Source organism: Rhinoderma darwinii, chromosome 9, assembly GCF_050947455.1.
Source record: "Rhinoderma darwinii isolate aRhiDar2 chromosome 9, aRhiDar2.hap1, whole genome shotgun sequence".
Classification (NCBI taxonomy): domain Eukaryota; kingdom Metazoa; phylum Chordata; class Amphibia; order Anura; family Rhinodermatidae; genus Rhinoderma; species Rhinoderma darwinii.
This window is the reverse complement of record NC_134695.1, coordinates 36,978,465-36,996,565: the sequence shown is the minus strand read 5'-3', so window position 1 is coordinate 36,996,565 and position 18,101 is coordinate 36,978,465. Positions and strand designations below refer to the sequence as shown.

The window sequence follows — 18,101 nt, the reverse complement described above, 5'->3', positions numbered from 1 at the left end:
TGTACTGTTGATGCAGGGATTATCGGACGATTTGCTTCTAGGCCTTCCCTGGTTGCAGTTGCATAATCCCACGTTTGACTGGAATACTGGGGAGCTAACCAAATGGGGTAATGAATGTTTTACGTCATGTTTTTCTGTTAATTCTATTTCTCCCCCTGAGGAGGCGAACACGCTACCCGAGTTTGTTCAGGACTTCGCTAATGTTTTCTCTAAGGAGGCCTCCGAAGTGTTACCTCCTCATAGAGAATACGATTGCGCTATCGAATTGGTACCAGGAGCTAAGCTTCCTAAGGGTAGGATATTTAATATTTCTTGTCCCGAACGTGAAGCCATGAGAGAGTATATCCAGGAATGCCTGGCCAAGGGTTACATTCGTCCCTCTACTTCTCCGGTAGGTGCTGGATTCTTCTTCGTAGGGAAGAAGGATGGTGGTCTTAGGCCATGCATTGACTACCGTAGCCTGAATAAGGTCACGGTAAGGAACCAGTATCCCCTTCCTTTGATTCCTGATCTCTTCAATCAGGTTCAGGGGGCCCAATGGTTCTCTAAGTTGGATCTACCAGGGGCGTATAACCTTATCCGCATCAAAGAGGGGGATGAGTGGAAGACTGCGTTTAACACGCCCGAAGGCCATTTCGAATACCTCGTCATGCCCTTTGGGTTGTGTAATGCCCCTGCGGTCTTCCAGAATTTCATAAATGAGATTTTGAGAAATTACCTGGGGATATTTCTTGTAGTGTACCTTGATGACATACTGTTGTTTTCCAAGGACTGGTCCTCCCACATTGAGCATGTCAGGAAGGTGCTCCAGGTCCTTCGGGAAAACAAACTGTTTGCCAAAACCGAAAAATGTGTGTTTGGGGTACAGGAAATACCATTTTTGGGTCAAATCCTCACTCCTCATGAATTCCGCATGGACCCCGCCAAGGTTCAGGCAGTGGCGGAATGGGTCCAACCTGCCTCCCTGAAGGCGTTGCAGTGTTTTTTTGGGGTTCGCTAATTATTACAGGAGATTTATTGCTAACTTCTTGGTCATCGCTAAGCCTCTTACGGACCTCACTCGCAAAGGAGCTGATCTCCTCCACTGGCCTCCTGAGGCTGTCCAGGCTTTTGAGGTCCTTAAGAAGTGCTTTATCTCGGCCCCGGTGCTGGTTCAGCCCAACCAAATGGAGCCATTTATCGTGGAAGTTGACGCATCTGAGGTGGGAGTGGGGGCTGTCTTGTCCCAGGGTACCAGGTCCCTCACCCATCTCCGCCCCTGTGCCTACTTCTCCAGGAAGTTTTCGCCAACTGAGAGTAACTATGATATTGGCAACCGCGAACTCTTAGCCATTAAATGGGCATTTGAAGAGTGGCGCCACTTCCTGGAGGGGGCTAGGCACCAGGTAACGGTCCTTACCGACCACAAGAATCTGGTTTTCCTAGAATCTGCCCGGAGGCTAAACCCGAGACAAGCTCGATGGGCGTTATTTTTTACCAGATTAAATTTTTGGGTTACCTATAGGGCTGGGTCTAAAAATATTAAGGCTGATGCACTGTCACGTAGCTTCATGGCCAGCCCTCCTTCGGAGAAAGATCCTGCTTGTATTTTGCCTCCAGGTATAATCATTTCCTCGATCGATTCTGATTTAGTCTCTGAAATTGCTGCTGATCAAGGTTCAGCTCCCGGGAACCTTCCTGAGAACAAGCTGTTTGTTCCCCTGCAATTCCGGCTAAGGGTACTTAGCGAAAATCATGACTCCGCACTATCTGGTCATCCAGGCATCCTGGGTACCAAACACCTCATTACTAGAAACTATTGGTGGCCTGGGTTGCCTAAAGACGTTAAGGCCTACGTCGCCGCTTGTGAGGTTTGTGCTAGGTCCAAGACTCCCAGGTCCCGACCAGCGGGCTTACTGCGTTCGTTGCCCATTCCCCAGAGACCTTGGACACATATCTCCATGGATTTTATCACCGATTTGCCTCCATCCCAAGGCAAGTCGGTGGTGTGGGTGGTAGTAGACCGCTTCAGTAAGATGTGCCACTTTGTGCCACTCAAGAAACTACCCAACGCCAAGACGTTGGCTACCTTGTTTGTCAAACACATCCTGCGTCTCCATGGGGTCCCTGTCAATATTGTTTTGGACAGAGGGGTACAATTTGTTTCATTGTTTTGGAGAGCCTTCTGTATGAAGTTGGAGATTGATCTGTCCTTCTCCTCTGCCTTCCATCCTGAAACCAATGGCCAAACTGAGAGGACTAATCAATCTCTAGAACAATATTTAAGGTGTTTTGTCTCTGACTGTCAATATGATTGGGTCTCATTCATTCCCCTCGCCGAATTTTCCCTTAATAACCGGGTCAGTAACTCGTCAGGGGGTCTCCCCCTTTTTCTGTAATTTTGGGTTTAATCCACGGTTCTCCTCCGTTTCACCTGGTAGTTCCAACAATCCCAAGCTAGAGGTCGTTCATCGGGAACTGTGCACAGTCTGGGCCCAGGTTCAGAAGAACCTAGAGGCATCCCAGAGCGTACAAAAAACTCAGGCTGATAGAAAACGTTCTGCTATCCCCCTGTTTATGGTCGGGGATCTGGTGTGGTTGTCGTCTAGGAACTTGCGTCTCAAGGTTCCGTCCAAGAAGTTTGCTCCCCGGTTTATTGGGCCGTATAAGGTCATTGAGGTCCTCAATCCTGTCTCCTTCCGGCTGGAGTTACCCCCGTCTTTTCGTATACACGACGTGTTTCATGCCTCCCTCCTTAAACGCTGCTCCCCGTCCTTGGCTCCCTCGAGGAGACCTCCTGTTCCCGTCCTCACCCCTGAGGGGGTGGAATTCGAGGTGGCCAAGATTGTGGACAGCAAGGTGGTCCAAGGCTCCCTCCAGTACCTGGTCCATTGGAGAGGATACGGGCCCGAGGAGAGGACTTGGGTACCCGCCCGGGATGTTCACGCTGGGGTATTGGTCAGGAGGTTCCACCTGCGTTTCCCCAGTAAGCCAGGTCCACTTAGAAAGGGTCCGGTGGCCCCTCAGAAAAGGGGGGTACTGTAAAGGATCTGCCAGGCACAGCTTCGGGGTTAACTCCCATAATTAATCAGTCAGCACCTGAATCTACATCCCTGAGACTGACTCCAGCTTCCACCACTCAGGCTGGCAGGCTTAGGAGTGGGAGAGCCTATCGCAACCTGGCCAGACTCAGCTAGCTCCCGCCCTCGGTCTATTTAAGCCTGCCCTTCCTGTCCCTCGGTGCTTGTGATTCTTTTTGTGTGGTTTCCTGGCCCAGCTCAGCTCCTTCTATTTTGATCCTGCTCCATACAGACCCTGGCTTACTGACTACTCTTCTGCTCTTCGTTTGGTACCTCGCACACTCCTGGCTTGACTCGGCTCGTTCACCACTCTGGTTGCTCACGGTGTTGCCGTGGGCAACTGCCCCTTTCCCTTGCTTGTATTCCCTTGTATTTTTGTCGTGTTTGTCGTGCACTTACTGAGCGCAGGGACCGCCGCCCAGTTGTACCCCGTCGCCTAGGGCGGGTCGTTGCAAGTAGGCAGGGACAGAGTGGGGGTAGACTAGGGCTCACTTGTCCGTTTCCCTACCCCCCGTCATTACATGCCTTTTGCGAATTGAAATAGTTTGGACTTTCTGGCCTCATTTACGCAGCACTAGAAGCTTTATATTCAAACCCAGCAGCAAAGGTATTTGTTAATAGAATTGTATCTTATGAATTTGTCTAATGGAACCTTACAAGGGTGCCTCCTATATTTTTAATTTTACCAATAGAACCTCTTACCATGGTTGTAATTACCAGGCAGGCACAGCATCAGTTATGGGACCTAGAAACTAAAGTTAAAGAAGCACTCCCAAGCTTTTAAAAAAATATATATTATCAGATAGTACAGTGCATGCATCGGTCACCTTTTTTTTAAAAATAATTTTTACCTTTGTCCTCTTTCATTGTGTAATTGCCGCCCATATCAATCCATGTCCAGCACCACGTGACCACAATCAGACTCACTAAACTGTCCTTGAAGTAATGGCCGGACTGGAAGCCAGTTTGAGCGAATTTTGGGCAGATCTGATCTATAGTGTGACGTCGCTCAGAGCCCGCTCCCCTCCCGTGCTCCGCCCCAAGTGCCCATGTAGATAGTGCCACACACCCCCTGTAGATAGCAGGGAAATATGAGGAAGAAATGGGACCCCAAACAGACACTGCTAAACAATTCAAATAAGAAGGTGTAATAATACAGTGGTTTAATGAAACATAATAAGGGCTACACGTTTCAATGCTGAACAAGCATCTTCATCAGGCCATGTAGTTTCCGTACAACAAGGCATCTTATATACATTCAGTTAATCACATCACACAAGAAAAACAGAGAAAAAAAACCACAAACAGATAGTTCAGAGATCACCTGTGACGTCACCTAGAGTCCTCACAATGCAAAACAGAGAGAGGTCATAATACTATCATATATCATATAATATCAAAGATATGTTCCATAATTATATCATATTCATCTAATCACATACGCTTTTTACCTCATTTTTTCGATGAAATTGATTAAATATGAATTATTTTAGCTTTTTAACATGAACTGACTGTTATTTACGGGCTTCGTACCTAGCACATGATCTATGTCGGTTAGGTCACACTGCTACACACGGACCATCCATATGCCACATTGCCTTTTTTTTTCTCCAACTTTGTAAACAATAGTTGTTTCTGTGACCTTTGACCTTTCCCCGGTTTTGGCGGTTTTTTTACTGCCCCATCTGAATTGGCCCTATCACTGTTCACTTGTATGTGTATATATATGCATGATCTTGTACTGTATGTGTTATCTGCCTGAGGAAGACGCCAGTCCGGCGTTGAAACGCTTAACAATCTGTTTACCTTGCTTTTATGCAATAAACCAACTTTTATCAACCAAGCAGCGCCTACAGTATCTCTCTTTTTTATTTTATTTTATTTACAATTTTCATCAAGGCAACTCCTTTAGGTGTTTGCGTTTGGGGATCGGCAGCAGCTTGCACCTCTTTGCATTTACCTGCCAGTATTTGCAATTTGGAAAAGGAAGCATATATTTTGTTTCCTTGGAAAAACAAACCTCTTCTATCACTTCCATCTGGCGCCGTGTCCTTTTTTCTTTTAGCTCCCATAGGGAGTCCTAATGGCGGTAACTACAGTGGTGGTTGCGCTATCTGCAGAGGATATTTGTGGCTATCTAAAGGGTGGCGTGCGTGTGGCACTATCTAGATGGGGTGTGTGATGCTATCTACAGGGGGAGGGTGGCACTACCTACAGGGGGTGGAGCTATCTACACAGGGGATGTGTGCCGCTATCTTCGGGGGGGGGGGGGGGGGTATGGCACTAACTACATGAGCACTGTGGCACTATATGGGCACTATCTACAGGGAACACTTACTGTTTTTTGGTGGGGGTTGATGGGCTTCTCTGTCATGTAGGATTGCAGTTAAAGCCCTGGAAGAACGAGAGGAGGAACTCAGCTAGACGCACATCTAGCTGTCTCTCCTCTGTACGAAGCATTATGGGAGTTGTAGGAAAGAGAGACCTGCGTGGGGACACAAATTTCACGCTGCAGCAGCCATATCCAGACCAGTGGGAAGGAGAAAATAACAGATAAAGATGGCGGCGAAGCAGTAAGAATGGGAAGACAACATTTCTATTGCTAGCGAGTCAAAATAAAAGGTCTTAACATTACAGAACAGGCAGCCTTGGCAAAAAATAAAAGGCTTGGTATATTCACTTACTGCCCCATAAAGTGCTTCTTTATGGGTCAGTAAGTGATACCTGTGAATGATGAAAGGCAAGAGTTGGAAAATACATGTACTCTGAGACCAAGGAAGGGAGGACAATACATAGTTGAATGCAAAACAATCAAAAGTCTTTTATGTCTTGATGGAGCAGGCCCCATTCCAAGTTTTGTTATGGTTACTTATTACGCAGCTCCATCTTACAGAGGCAATAAGAACAAATGATGACACTGTAAATTCCAAAAAAGATGGGACCATTACAACATAAAATCACTCAATTTGTGGATGGTGTCATCCTAATAAACACCGACACACACCAATCCCTGAAGACGGTCTTCAACATCTGCAACAAATTGCGTAAGGTGTCTTACTTTGAGATAAACAGAATTAAATCTCAAATACTACCAATTCATATACCCTCTAACCTTCTCCAACTCTAGACTGTCAGACAATGGAAATTACATATTTGGAAATTAAGCTTACCTTTCCCATTACTAAACTATATCAAAGAACTTCCTTATCTTCTTACATAGACTCAAAAAGACATGCAATATTATTCCAAGTTAATAAACTCATGGTTTGGACGTATCGCTACATACAAGATGCTCCTGATACCAAAATACTTATTTAGAACCCTTCCTATAAACTTACCTTTATCTTTTCTTACCTCACCTAAGCCAATAAACGTCAAACATTCATTTGGAATAACAAATGACCTTAAGCTTCCATCCCTACCATGAGGAAGGTAAGGAAAGAAGGAGGTCTAGGTTTACCTAGCCTACAAGACTACCAGTTCGCCTGCATATTAGTCCATTGGTGTGCAGAGGACTCCAAAAAGTATTAGGTAGAAATAGAATGCCACTTTTATGGGGCATAAACCCATCTTTATCTATTTGACCTCAGTTCAAATCTCAGATAAAGCTTGGAAAAATAATTTTGTTACCCAAAACAATAAATATTGCCCACTAAGACAGATCTCTTAAGCATTCCTTAAAAATAACATAATCAATCTTTTTTTAGGGAACTGCAGCAAAAATGTAGTTCATAATTTACAAGATCTCTATGACCCCTTACATACATTATATTTCCAATACCTCAAACAAAACTGCCAAATACCTAACGGAGACTTCTTTAAGTTCCTACAATTCCTTTAATATCTTACAACATCTTAATAGATCCAAGTCATGGAACCAGAGGTATATCATTCTTCAAGAAGCATTGGGGTCAAAAACCATCATGCTGAAAACTCCCCCATGCTCAAACGGGAAAAGACATACAAATGGATATCTCCTTAAAAGAATGGCAAAACTCCTTCAAACTTATCTACAAATCTTTACACTGCACCTCTCACTAAGAGATCACTATTAAAACATACCTTAGATGGTATTATACTCCCTCTAGACTTCATCAAATATTCCTTTCTGCCCAATGACTTGTTGGAGTGCAGCCACTAAGGGACACATGTGAACAAATCCAACTTCAACCATATTATAAACACTCTTACTAAAGAACAATTGAATTTGGCTCCCAGTATGACCTTGCTCTTCATTCGAGTTGTTAGCTCTCCTCCCATGTACAGAACCTTGATAGCCCACTTTTTAATGTCAACCAAATTAGTGGTCACCATACACTAAAAAACATCTAACCAACCTTATATCAAAGAAGTCACAAACCTTGTTAATACTACCAGTTTATATGAAAAAACAAATAATGCTACACAACGGCACCGCTAACCAAGATTTTATAAATATGTGGAGATTTGGTTGCATAGCTGATATTTTTCTAACTGATCTTTTAGTGATACAATCACCAGGTTCGGCATCATGGACTTGTTCTGTTTAGCCTTATCCCCCATCCAATACATTCATTGTGGCTTATATACAGATATGGCAGTAGATATGTGATTTATATCTCACATCTGGTCTGTTTGCAAATCAGGAAAGGTAACAACTTTTCCATATCCATCTTACTTTGCTATATATGGATCTCTGTAACACTTTTTATCTTGTACTGTGTTTTTAACTTTTCAAAATAAATAAAAACTTCTTGTTAAAAAAATAAATCATAAACCTTCATGCTTTTATTCTGTCACATGATATAGTACCATAGGTAAAGCTTATAACATAGAATATATGCAGTATATATGCAATAAATGCAGTGTATATATGTAATATATACTCATATATATATTGCTGTGGTGTTGTTCTCTTTCCCACATATTGGGTAAAACTACAATTTAAGAAGAACAATATTTCATTTTGAAGTGACATTTATCAGTGAAGTTACTAAAATGGGAAGAGTCACAAGTAATCTGAGAATCCACTATATGATGTTAGTCTTAATGGAGGCAGTTCAGTGGATATTGGAAATCTTTCAGCTGGTGGTAAAAAAAACTGCTACAATAAAAAATGTTAAGCCCCAGGCTGGTTGTTTGTGTCCTTGAAATCAGGGTATCTGTCATATAAACCCAGGAGTTATTGCAGGAGTAAAACTGATTCTGCTAATCCCTTTATATGGTACACAGTACAATAATACATGACTCTTTCTCAGCCAAACACCTCCGCATAGTCAGGAATGAGTAGGGTTAAGATGCCAAAGACTACCAGGAGACAAAACTCGCTGTATTTTTAACTTTATTACTATTCTTAAAGAACCACTAAACAAAAGCAGAGAAAGCTAAAGTTTATAGAAGGAGCGGGGGGTGATGAGATAGTCAAATAGAGTCATATAGAGTCTTATAGAGTCACATAGAGGATGTTCTCAGAATTAGAGATACCTGTATTTGACATGATGTGACGTATACCTTTAACTTGTATTAAACAACTTTGAAGTGTTTTATTCTAACACCAAAACAAGTGCATAGTTATGTATATATATATCTACGCTTCAAACTTTCTTTTTAAGAATCAGTGAAAGTAGCTATTACCATGTATTTCCAGCCAAATACAATGTATGTTATATTTAAGTGCAGAATGATTATTATAGAAGTCACATTGGTTGCAGTAAGGTTGTCATGGCACATCAGATGGACACTTAGCTAGAACTTATCTGCAGTGACATTGAAGAAAAGTTATTATGAATTCTGCCAGCACCATTTAATAACATGTGATTGACTCTTGTAATCCTGCCTTTAATTCCTCCAAAAATGAAATATATTGAATATGGGAAGTTTAAACATAAGACCATACTTTCAGCTCAGTACTAAAGTTGCAGCAGCTCAGAAAGCAAATATCCTCAGAATTTATTTTGACAGTTTCCAAGGATACTTGGCTAATACTTATTTCTCAATACATCCAATGCAAGTGAATTCATTGAGTAGAATAATCCTGCATGATGCAAGGAACATCTGCTACACAATACTAATTTCTCTGTGCACATGTTAACATACTCCATATTAGAGGCAAGTGAATTCATTAGGAAAAGATACTTGCTATAAGGGACAGATGATCCCCTTGTATGTCTCTGTTATCTGCCACTCTCACTTACCTTACAGGTAGCAGTTCAGGGAGATGGAGCAGTAATGATCCATTTGCTATATTGAGACCCGAGCAAGAATGAGACAGAAGCAGTCACCACCTGCCTTTGACTCCTATAACAAAGCCACAGCTGTCACATGGAGGGAAGCAGCCCAGCTGAAGATTCGCTGTCCTGTAAAGGCTTGTGACTGTGGATTGGTGATGAGTGGGGTGGGGGGGAGGGCTTGGAGACTGGCCCCCACCTTCCCTCTCATGCGTCTTTGAGCTCTGCTCTGTAGTATTGGATGCATCTATGTTGTAGCAGGAGCTACACTATGTCTTGATCTCATCCAAGGGCGCAGCACTGGGCTAAACTGATATGCAAGCGCTAAAATACTGAGCCACACAGTCCTAGGAGAGGAGTGCCAGAGTGTATAGAGCAGGAGGAAGCAGGTGGTGAATGGACCCGCTGGAGAGCACTCTAAGTGGGTAAAGTGCCTTTTAACAGTAGCTCCGCTCATCCCCATTAAGCGCAAACTACAAGGCTCATCGGACATCGCTAGAGGTTGATGGTCTATTTATATTTCCTACAAGAAGCAGAAGGGAGGAGATTTGGAAAGCTAAAGGGGGACGTTGAGGTGTTTGAGTGCTCAAGTGGATCTTAGAGTGCTCAGCTTTTAACTAGACTGCCCAGCGAGCTTCTATAGCAATGTGGGTCTTGGAGTTGGTGCTGGGGTTGGCATGGCTAGCAGGGATGACCAACGGTCAGAATGAAACGGAACCTATTCTGTTGGAGGGGAAATGCCTGGTGGTTTGTGACTCTAACCCGACTGCTGACCCAACTGGCACTGCACTGGGCATTTCTGTGCGCTCTGGAAGTGCGAAAGTGGCTTTCTCTGCCATCAGGAGCACAAACCATGAGCCTTCTGAGATGAGTAACAGATCCATGACTATATACTTTGACCAGGTAAGCAATGCATGGAGAGTGTGGGTTATTTTGTAAGTATATGTGCAAGTCAGTCATTGTGAAGCTGGTGGTGGAGGTAGATGTTGGCATGTACTGTGGTGCAGCACATACCATGCAAGTTCCAGAGACCCAAAGCCACAACCCTAACTAGTTCAACCTATTGTTTTATGCTTCTTGCAAGGCTTTGTGTAACGGAGAAAAAAAATTGCAAACAGAATTAACCCTTAAATGCATGTTTCAAGTAAGTCAGTAAACCCCTTGTAGCATACCCATTGCCAGAGTTTCATAGTTTAACTGCTATTTGTAGTGAGGAAGAAAACACTATCATGATATGATGGTAAACACAACTTTTCTCTGGACTAAAGAAGGATTTGGTAGTAGCCAAAGGCTAGCAACTAAGTAGTAATATCAGAACTGTGTAGAGCGGATGTTTGGGGCATATTGTCAGCTCTGCTGTGTCTATGTGGAGCACTTGTCTCAGATCATTCCTTTGTGCATGTGGTTTAAGACAATGAGATAAAGCATGTGTTCGTATTACTGTTATGCAGTAAGTGCACCTGTCATAAAAGATATACTGGATGAAGGTGAAATGTTACATTTAAATAAAAAATACTAAATTTGAGGAAAGATGTGTAAAGATGTTTTTAAGGCAACAGCTAAATCTTTAGAGAATTAAATGACATTGGTTTAGAGTTCACATTGTCCATAGAGGTGCCAGGTAGCATCCAAAGTACCAATGTTCATTCCTCAGCACGCTTTGTTGTAGACTCCCATTCAGTGTTCACATGCAAATCAGGTAAAAAAAAAAAAAAAAAAGCAGATTGTCATTTGGAATATGTTAATTTGCTAATTAGAACAAGAATAAGCCATGTAATGGACTATGATGCCAGTACTCTCACTCGTATGACCATATAAACTGATTGCCTTATACCTGATAACCAGAATGTCCATCTAACAACCAAAAATGTTTTGTTTTATTGATCTCCATGTTGTGTTTATGTCTTAAAGAAAGCTTCTATATTGAGAAATGAAATGACCAGTATTCCGTCAGAATAATCTGCTCTATATGATCTGTAGATATACTATGCAAAGGGCATTTTATTGAACCGGTGCAGAAGTCACAACTAAATGCCACACAGTAATTGATATGGTGTAAACTCCACGGTATACAGCAGTAGGCCATATATAATGGCAATAAACCTATCCTGCGGTGTTTGATCACCCTGGTGGTTTTATGACCTAACTGAACTAGAAACTACTGTTTGTATTAACATCTTTCCACACTACAAAGCTGTCCTGCGGTGCTGCAAAATATAGCCAGTTATCATCAGCTTATTGTCAAATGATTCAGTGACTTCAAGTCGTGCCCCCTCCATATACTATTATCAGGAACGTTTAGAAACTTTTGAGATATTATTCCAAATATTAGCAAACAAAAATCTACAAAACAAAAACACTGAAAAACTTGTTATTTTTATTTTTCACAAATATTTATAGTAATTTCAAGCAAACATTCAGTAACATCAACCGCATTGAGCTTTGTATGTGACAGGTTAGATATCAGGTCTGCTTCCAGAGTGTTGTAAAAGGCCTTTCATTAGTTCACACATCTACTGAGATCCTTATACATGCTTTTACCAATTTAATAGGATTCTAGTGATCAGTAATTGAATTTAACATGGAGTTTCTTTGTTTCCACAAATCTAGATATTGGTTAATATTGGAAGCAATTTTGATTCAGAACGAAGCACCTTCATATCCCCAAGAAAAGGGATTTACAGCTTCAATTTCCACGTGGTGAAAGTGTACAACCGGCAAACTATTCAGGTAAGGCTGGAATAATTGTTCATTTCTATTGTTGTTACACTAAAATTTCTGTTGCATAAAACATGGGTATGAAAGTAAACAAAAATATAAGTATACTTTCATACAGTTTCTAAACCTTTGGACACAGTTTAGTTACAATTGATGGAATATAGAATAAAGATATATATATATATATATATATATATATATATATATATATATGTATATATATACATATTTATATATAATATAATATATGTATATATATATATATATATATATATATTTATATATAATATAATATATGTATATATATTTATTTGTATATATACATATATATATATATATTTATATATAACATATATATATATATATATATATATGTATATATATATATATATATATGTATATATTCTATGTATATATATATATATATATATATATATGTGTATATATTCTATGTTTCATCAATCGTAACTAAATTGGGACCATATATATATTCCTTGCAATTTGAAGAACACAATTTATTAGTATGCTGTTGAACATCAATACCAGTGTGATTTTGAGGTCAAGTGGTTAACCCCTTTGGAGATAGCGCTAGTCGCAGCATATACGTGTATACCAAGTAATGTGTAGCCCATACAAGATGACACATCTAGTCGTTCTACCAGATATTACCTACGCATCTGCCATATGGCTTCTTCAGTCTGTAGTTAATGAAAACAGAACATCACTGTATTCTACCAACTTCCATTAAAAAGACTGTTTGTTATGCCTTCACCTTAGTGTAAAATATAATTTGCAAACAGTGTGTGAAAATGATGTGCTAAAATGGGTGTTAATTTTTAAAAACTTCATCTGCATTGGGCAGAGTCCAAGAGATATTAATGGAATAGCTTCTCTACTGTCATCTCTATATATTCACTAACAAGCAGTATTTGGTTCCATGAGACATAATATGCTAATGTGTCCTATTTATGCTCCCGGTGTGATAAATCATAAAGCATCTTTACTGGTGACATGGGCATGTTTTGACGTGAAGTCCATCATCAAGTCTTACAGATACCAAACATCTCCGGCGAAAGGCTATAAATAGAAACATAATGTACATCAGTTTATATAATAAACTACCATAGAAGTTGGATTGATTATTGGTCAGAATGATATATTGGGGACATATATGTATTTTATTAAATATGAACCGTATAAAGGTGCGGCAGGTGAGTTACAATGTAGACAACAACAGTAGACGTGTATGATGAAGTAATGGTCATCCTTGAATTTTGGTAGGGGAAGGGGGTCTGTGACAGTTAACTGTTCTTTCTGCTAGTATGAAATAAATATTACAAGGTGATTGCAGAGAATCTCTGGAGTCAGGCACTTTTATAATCTGATGCGCTGGTCATTTAATATTTGTGTCTAGAAAGCACACATCTGGACTTTCTGCTTAGTACAATGTTTGCAGCAAAAAATGTAGAATGAACAATCCTTCATCATTAAAGTGCGAGTAAATTGCACCTTAGATATTACTTTATTACATTATTAATCATTTGACCCTTTATAACACAAAGGGAAAGTGACATAACCGACACTATCATTTCGGCTTGATTTTTCTGATATGTAGACAGAAAATATATGGGTGTAGCAGAGCTGAGGTCGTCATATTGCCCAATTTATCATAATATCATTTGTCAAGTTTGGTTTTCATCAATTAAATATTGAAACATCCAAATTACATAAAAAATAAAATGTTTTTTTTTTTTATTATGTATATATATATATATATATATATATATATATATATAAATTAAGCTGGGAAAACAATTATTGATAAAAGAAAGTATAAATAATATTTTTACAAAATGTATATATGAATAAATAAAAGCTCTTTTTTTTTTTGCCAGAATAAATAGATAAATATGAGATAGATAAATAGATAAAGATAAAAGATAGATAAAACGCATGTGCAAAATTACACTTAATAAAAAACGCCATGTAAAAACGCCATAAAAAGACGCATGTTACATATGAACAAGCACTGTAAATTTTACATGCGTTTTTTAATGCAGTTTATACCGTCAGAAAATATCACTGTGTGAAGGAGGACTAAGGAGAGCCAAAAAATAAAAATATCTGGTGATAAGACAGGTTGCTGAAATCTGGTTAACTTTTGCTTATGTCAATGATGTTAGAGCTCTAGAGAAAAACTAAAACATGATAGATAGATAGATAGATAGATAGATAGATAGATAGATAGATAGATAGATAGATAGATAGATAGATAGATAGATAGATAGATAGATAGATAGATAGATAGATAGATAGATAGATAGATGATGATAATGATAGATAGATAGATAGATAGATAGATAGATAGATAGATAGATAGATAGATAGATAGATAGATAGATAGATAGATAGATAGATAGATAGATAGATAGATAGATAGATAGATGGATGATGATAATGATAGATAGATAGATAGACAGATAGATAGATAGATAGATAGTATCAAATCAGGCGTCTTACCTTAGAAACAAAGAAATTATAGAAAAAAATGTCACCGTATTCCATGCCAACTCAATAATAAAAAAAAAAGTCATACAATTCCTTTCAATATAATTACTATAGTCAGAGAAAATTAGAAAATAAATGTCTGCCCTTGTATGGGAAGTCTTGCCATTCATATAATTTGCTTCTTTCAGTCAAATATCTCTTGTATATTTAGTAGAATTCTTCTTATTTGCTGGCTGGGATTCTGATTGTTTTCTAACAATACAAGTATTTGCTAAGTACTCCATTCTGCTATGTGAACTGAATGATCACTCCACCTACACTTTACATAACATGAAAAATAGGCCCTAAGTGGTGAACTTGGACCTTCGTGTCTTATTACAATTAATGTTCCATAAAACCGTAATGAACATCTTGCTGTTCCATGAACATAACTGGAAAGCTGTGAGGTCCTCCAGACTGTAGAAGACCACCTAACCAGCTAGATACTGCAATATCATCCGATTTCACATCCCGTCGCCACAGTACTGTATGAGCCTCATCAGAATTCCATTATTATACATATATTATTGTATGTATTGACTGCTACTTTTTTTTTTTGCACTTCAGGTGAGCTTGATGTTGAATGGATGGCCTGTGATTTCTGCCTTTGCGGGCGACCAAGATGTGACAAGAGAAGCAGCCAGCAATGGTGTTCTTATTCAAATGGAGAAAGGGGACAGAGCTTACCTTAAACTAGACAAGGGCAATTTGATGGGAGGATGGAAGTTTTCAACGTTTTCTGGATTTCTGGTCTTCCCCCTTTAAACTGACTTTTTCCTAGAGCAGCGAGTGACAAAGGAGAGATCATTTGCTATTGCCCCAAAATAGCTGCACTTAGAGACTCAGACGGGACGTTTTTCACTTTGAAATATCCAAGATCCTTCATATCTAATTGTGTGTTCACCTGCTTCAGAAACTTTATTATTGTAACAGACAAGGAACTAGTGAGATCAGCTGTCATTTCATTACATTGCACTTTTAGGGAAAAAAAAAACAAAAAAAAAACACGTCTTTGGTTTGCATCCGAAAATTCCTTTGATTTATGACATTGTCATCTATGTTTTTAACCCCATCTTTGCCATGTATAATTTTCTTTGTCTCAATTGAACAACTGGTAGAGAATACTATAGAGATATCATGTATATTGGCTTCTAGGTAACACCAGAAATATCTAACAAGGCACAGTGGCCAGAATGGTGTGTTCAATATTTCTCTGTATTTCTGGGTGATAGTGGAAATAAAGGCTGCTACATGTCTGATGCTTGTTCCGCTCTTGTAAAATGTGGCCCAAATAGAAGCGATAGAAGTATATCCAACTTTCAATATTATACTCTGTATTATAGGTGTGAATGCTGGAATGTTGTTTGCTTCAAGTCCCTAAACCCTTATTTAAGGGTCCTATTATTTCATATATTTCTAAATCAGAAACCCAGCTATCAGTCATATGCCAAAAGAAGGAGTCTGTGCATATTATGACGTATGATGGCATACGGTAAAATTTATATTTTTTTTATGAATATAATTTTTTATTTAGGGTTATGTTCTGTCTTATTTTCGTTTAACATAATATTTTTAGGTCTAAACTCTTAATGTTGCATGTTCAAATGGGAAATTTAGCCAAAAAAAACATCTTTCCGGAACCATGTACATTATAAAATGATACCTAGCGTAATGATGCGCAAACAGACGCACAAAAATCTTAACTGTATATACACATTATATAAAAATATATTTTGAAGCCTTTTTCTCTGTTCAGATGTTATCTGTATGCAGCCATCCGAAATATGTCACGGTTTATCATTTCTTACTATTGTCATTTGTTTGCTATTTTATAATTTTTACTGTAATTTCCAAAAATGTAAATGCTATAATTTTGCAGCACTCAGAGATGACTACTTTTATGATAGTGAATATGGGAAGAGATTTGATTGTACCTTAAATTACCAGTGAAATAAAAGTGTAAGAAATCTGATTTATTTATTTTCTATTATTATTTTTGCACTAATGTAAGCTATAACATGTAACTATGATGAGGAAAATATAACAATCCATTGTTCGGTACGTCTATAAGCCTTGTATATTCCCCCAATACCCCCTGAATGTGAGTGGATACGAAGAGTTAATATGCCATGGCTTTATTTCAAGTCTCTGGCTTCAGCAAGGAACTTAATTAGCTCCTAAGGGGAAAATTAATACCAGCATAATAAGCAAAGTCTCCTTATTTATCCTCAGTTTTGTCTTAGTAATAGTTTTGTTGAGCTGATGGGGACATTGTAAGATTTTGTAACACTCCAGGTGACTCCATCATATCTACAGCTCGATTGTTTCTGTAGAGGTTATTATTACTATGACAAGATATAATTCCCAAACTACTTGACTCTCCTGTGAAGTGGAAACAGGCAGAAATGTCTGGGTATGGACATAGTGCCCAATTCCTTCACATTGCACATTTGCAGGAGCTTGTGTATTCCAACTATCTATCTATCTATCTATCTATCTATCTATCTATCTATCTATCTATCTATCTATCTATCTATCTATCTATCTATCTATCTATCTATCTATCTATCTATCTATCTATCTATCTTTCTCATATCTATCTATCTATCTATCTATCTATCTATCTATCTATCTATCTATCTATCTATCTATCTATCTATCTATCTATCTATCTATCTATCTATCTATCTATCTATCTATCTCATATCTATCTATCTATCTATCTATCTATCTATCTATCTATCTATCTATCTATCTATCTATCTATCTATCTATCTATCTATCTATCTATCTATCTATCTATCTATCTATCTATATGCGTTTTTTTCTGCCGATTTTTAAGTCCCATAAAGAGGCCTATAAGAAAAACACCAGGAAAAAAATGCCACTCCCGGAGCATGCTGCCTTTTGAAAAAAACTTCACTAACCACAAAAATGGCACGAACTAAAACAAAGTGTATGTAGCGTGTTTTATATTTCACTATAGACCTAAATGTGACATCTGGTTGCATAAAAAATAAGTTGTTAAAAACAACATTAAAAAGTGATTAAAAACGCAGCAAAATTCTGTGTGTAAATCCAGCCTTATTGTTCTTTTTTATCATAAAAATGTCCCATATTTGCCAGACCCTCTATATGATATTACTGGTATTTGTTTATCTCGATGTTAGACAATACTTTAAAGTAAATCTGGCATGGCAGGGGTAAATATTGAAGTATTGATGTGTTTTTTTCTTGTTTTTTTCTTCTTTTTTTACGGACCTCCGGGTGCTCCTATGTACTTTGTCCCCCATGTACTCTTCAGTTGATGAACAGCTCTTGTCTAGAAGACAAAAAAGAAATCTGGCTGCTTTTCATCTGCTGATACACAAGACCTGCCACTAAGTCTTCATTATAAACACATCCAGATACAACAGCAGCAGCTGGTTGGGGGCTTCAGCTCGAACCAATTACAATTTATGAAGAGGTTAATAAAGGGAACAAGGTTTTCCTGTGCACAAGCCTTACCTCTTTAGTATCAGGTAGTTGTGTCCATTCTTCTAAGAATACAATTATATTATTTTTGTAGTTT

General features: G+C 38.8%; 1 protein-coding gene and 1 long non-coding RNA gene across 2 annotated transcripts in view; one reads left to right on the top strand and one right to left on the bottom strand.

Annotated features, from left to right (window-relative positions):
- LOC142660708 (uncharacterized) overlaps window positions 1-9,402 on the bottom strand; it is a 116,214-nt gene extending 106,812 nt beyond the window's left edge. Inside the window, exon 1 of the long non-coding RNA XR_012850556.1 lies at window positions 9,233-9,402. This is a non-coding gene — a long non-coding RNA (uncharacterized LOC142660708). The remainder of the gene's footprint in view (window positions 1-9,232) is intronic.
- A 68-nt stretch (window positions 9,403-9,470) lies between these two features.
- Window positions 9,471-16,502, top strand: CBLN1 (cerebellin 1 precursor). Its single transcript, XM_075837506.1, has 3 exons — window positions 9,471-10,168; window positions 11,876-11,995; window positions 15,098-16,502. The coding sequence occupies exons 1-3, from the start codon at window positions 9,911-9,913 to the stop codon at window positions 15,293-15,295; spliced, it is 576 nt and encodes a 191-aa protein (XP_075693621.1). The 5' UTR covers window positions 9,471-9,910; the 3' UTR covers window positions 15,296-16,502.
- Window positions 16,503-18,101: the final 1,599 nt, after the last annotated feature.

Bases quoted from the DNA above. Each gene is read 5' to 3' on its own strand.
- CBLN1 (XM_075837506.1), top strand. From the start codon at position 9,911: ATGTGGGTCTTGGAGTTGGTGCTGGGGTTGGCATGGCTAGCAGGGATG. The intron at 10,169-11,875 runs GTAAGCAATGCA...CCACAAATCTAG, and splicing joins TGACTATATACTTTGACCAG to ATATTGGTTAATATTGGAAG. The intron at 11,996-15,097 runs GTAAGGCTGGAA...TTTGCACTTCAG, and splicing joins ACAACCGGCAAACTATTCAG to GTGAGCTTGATGTTGAATGG.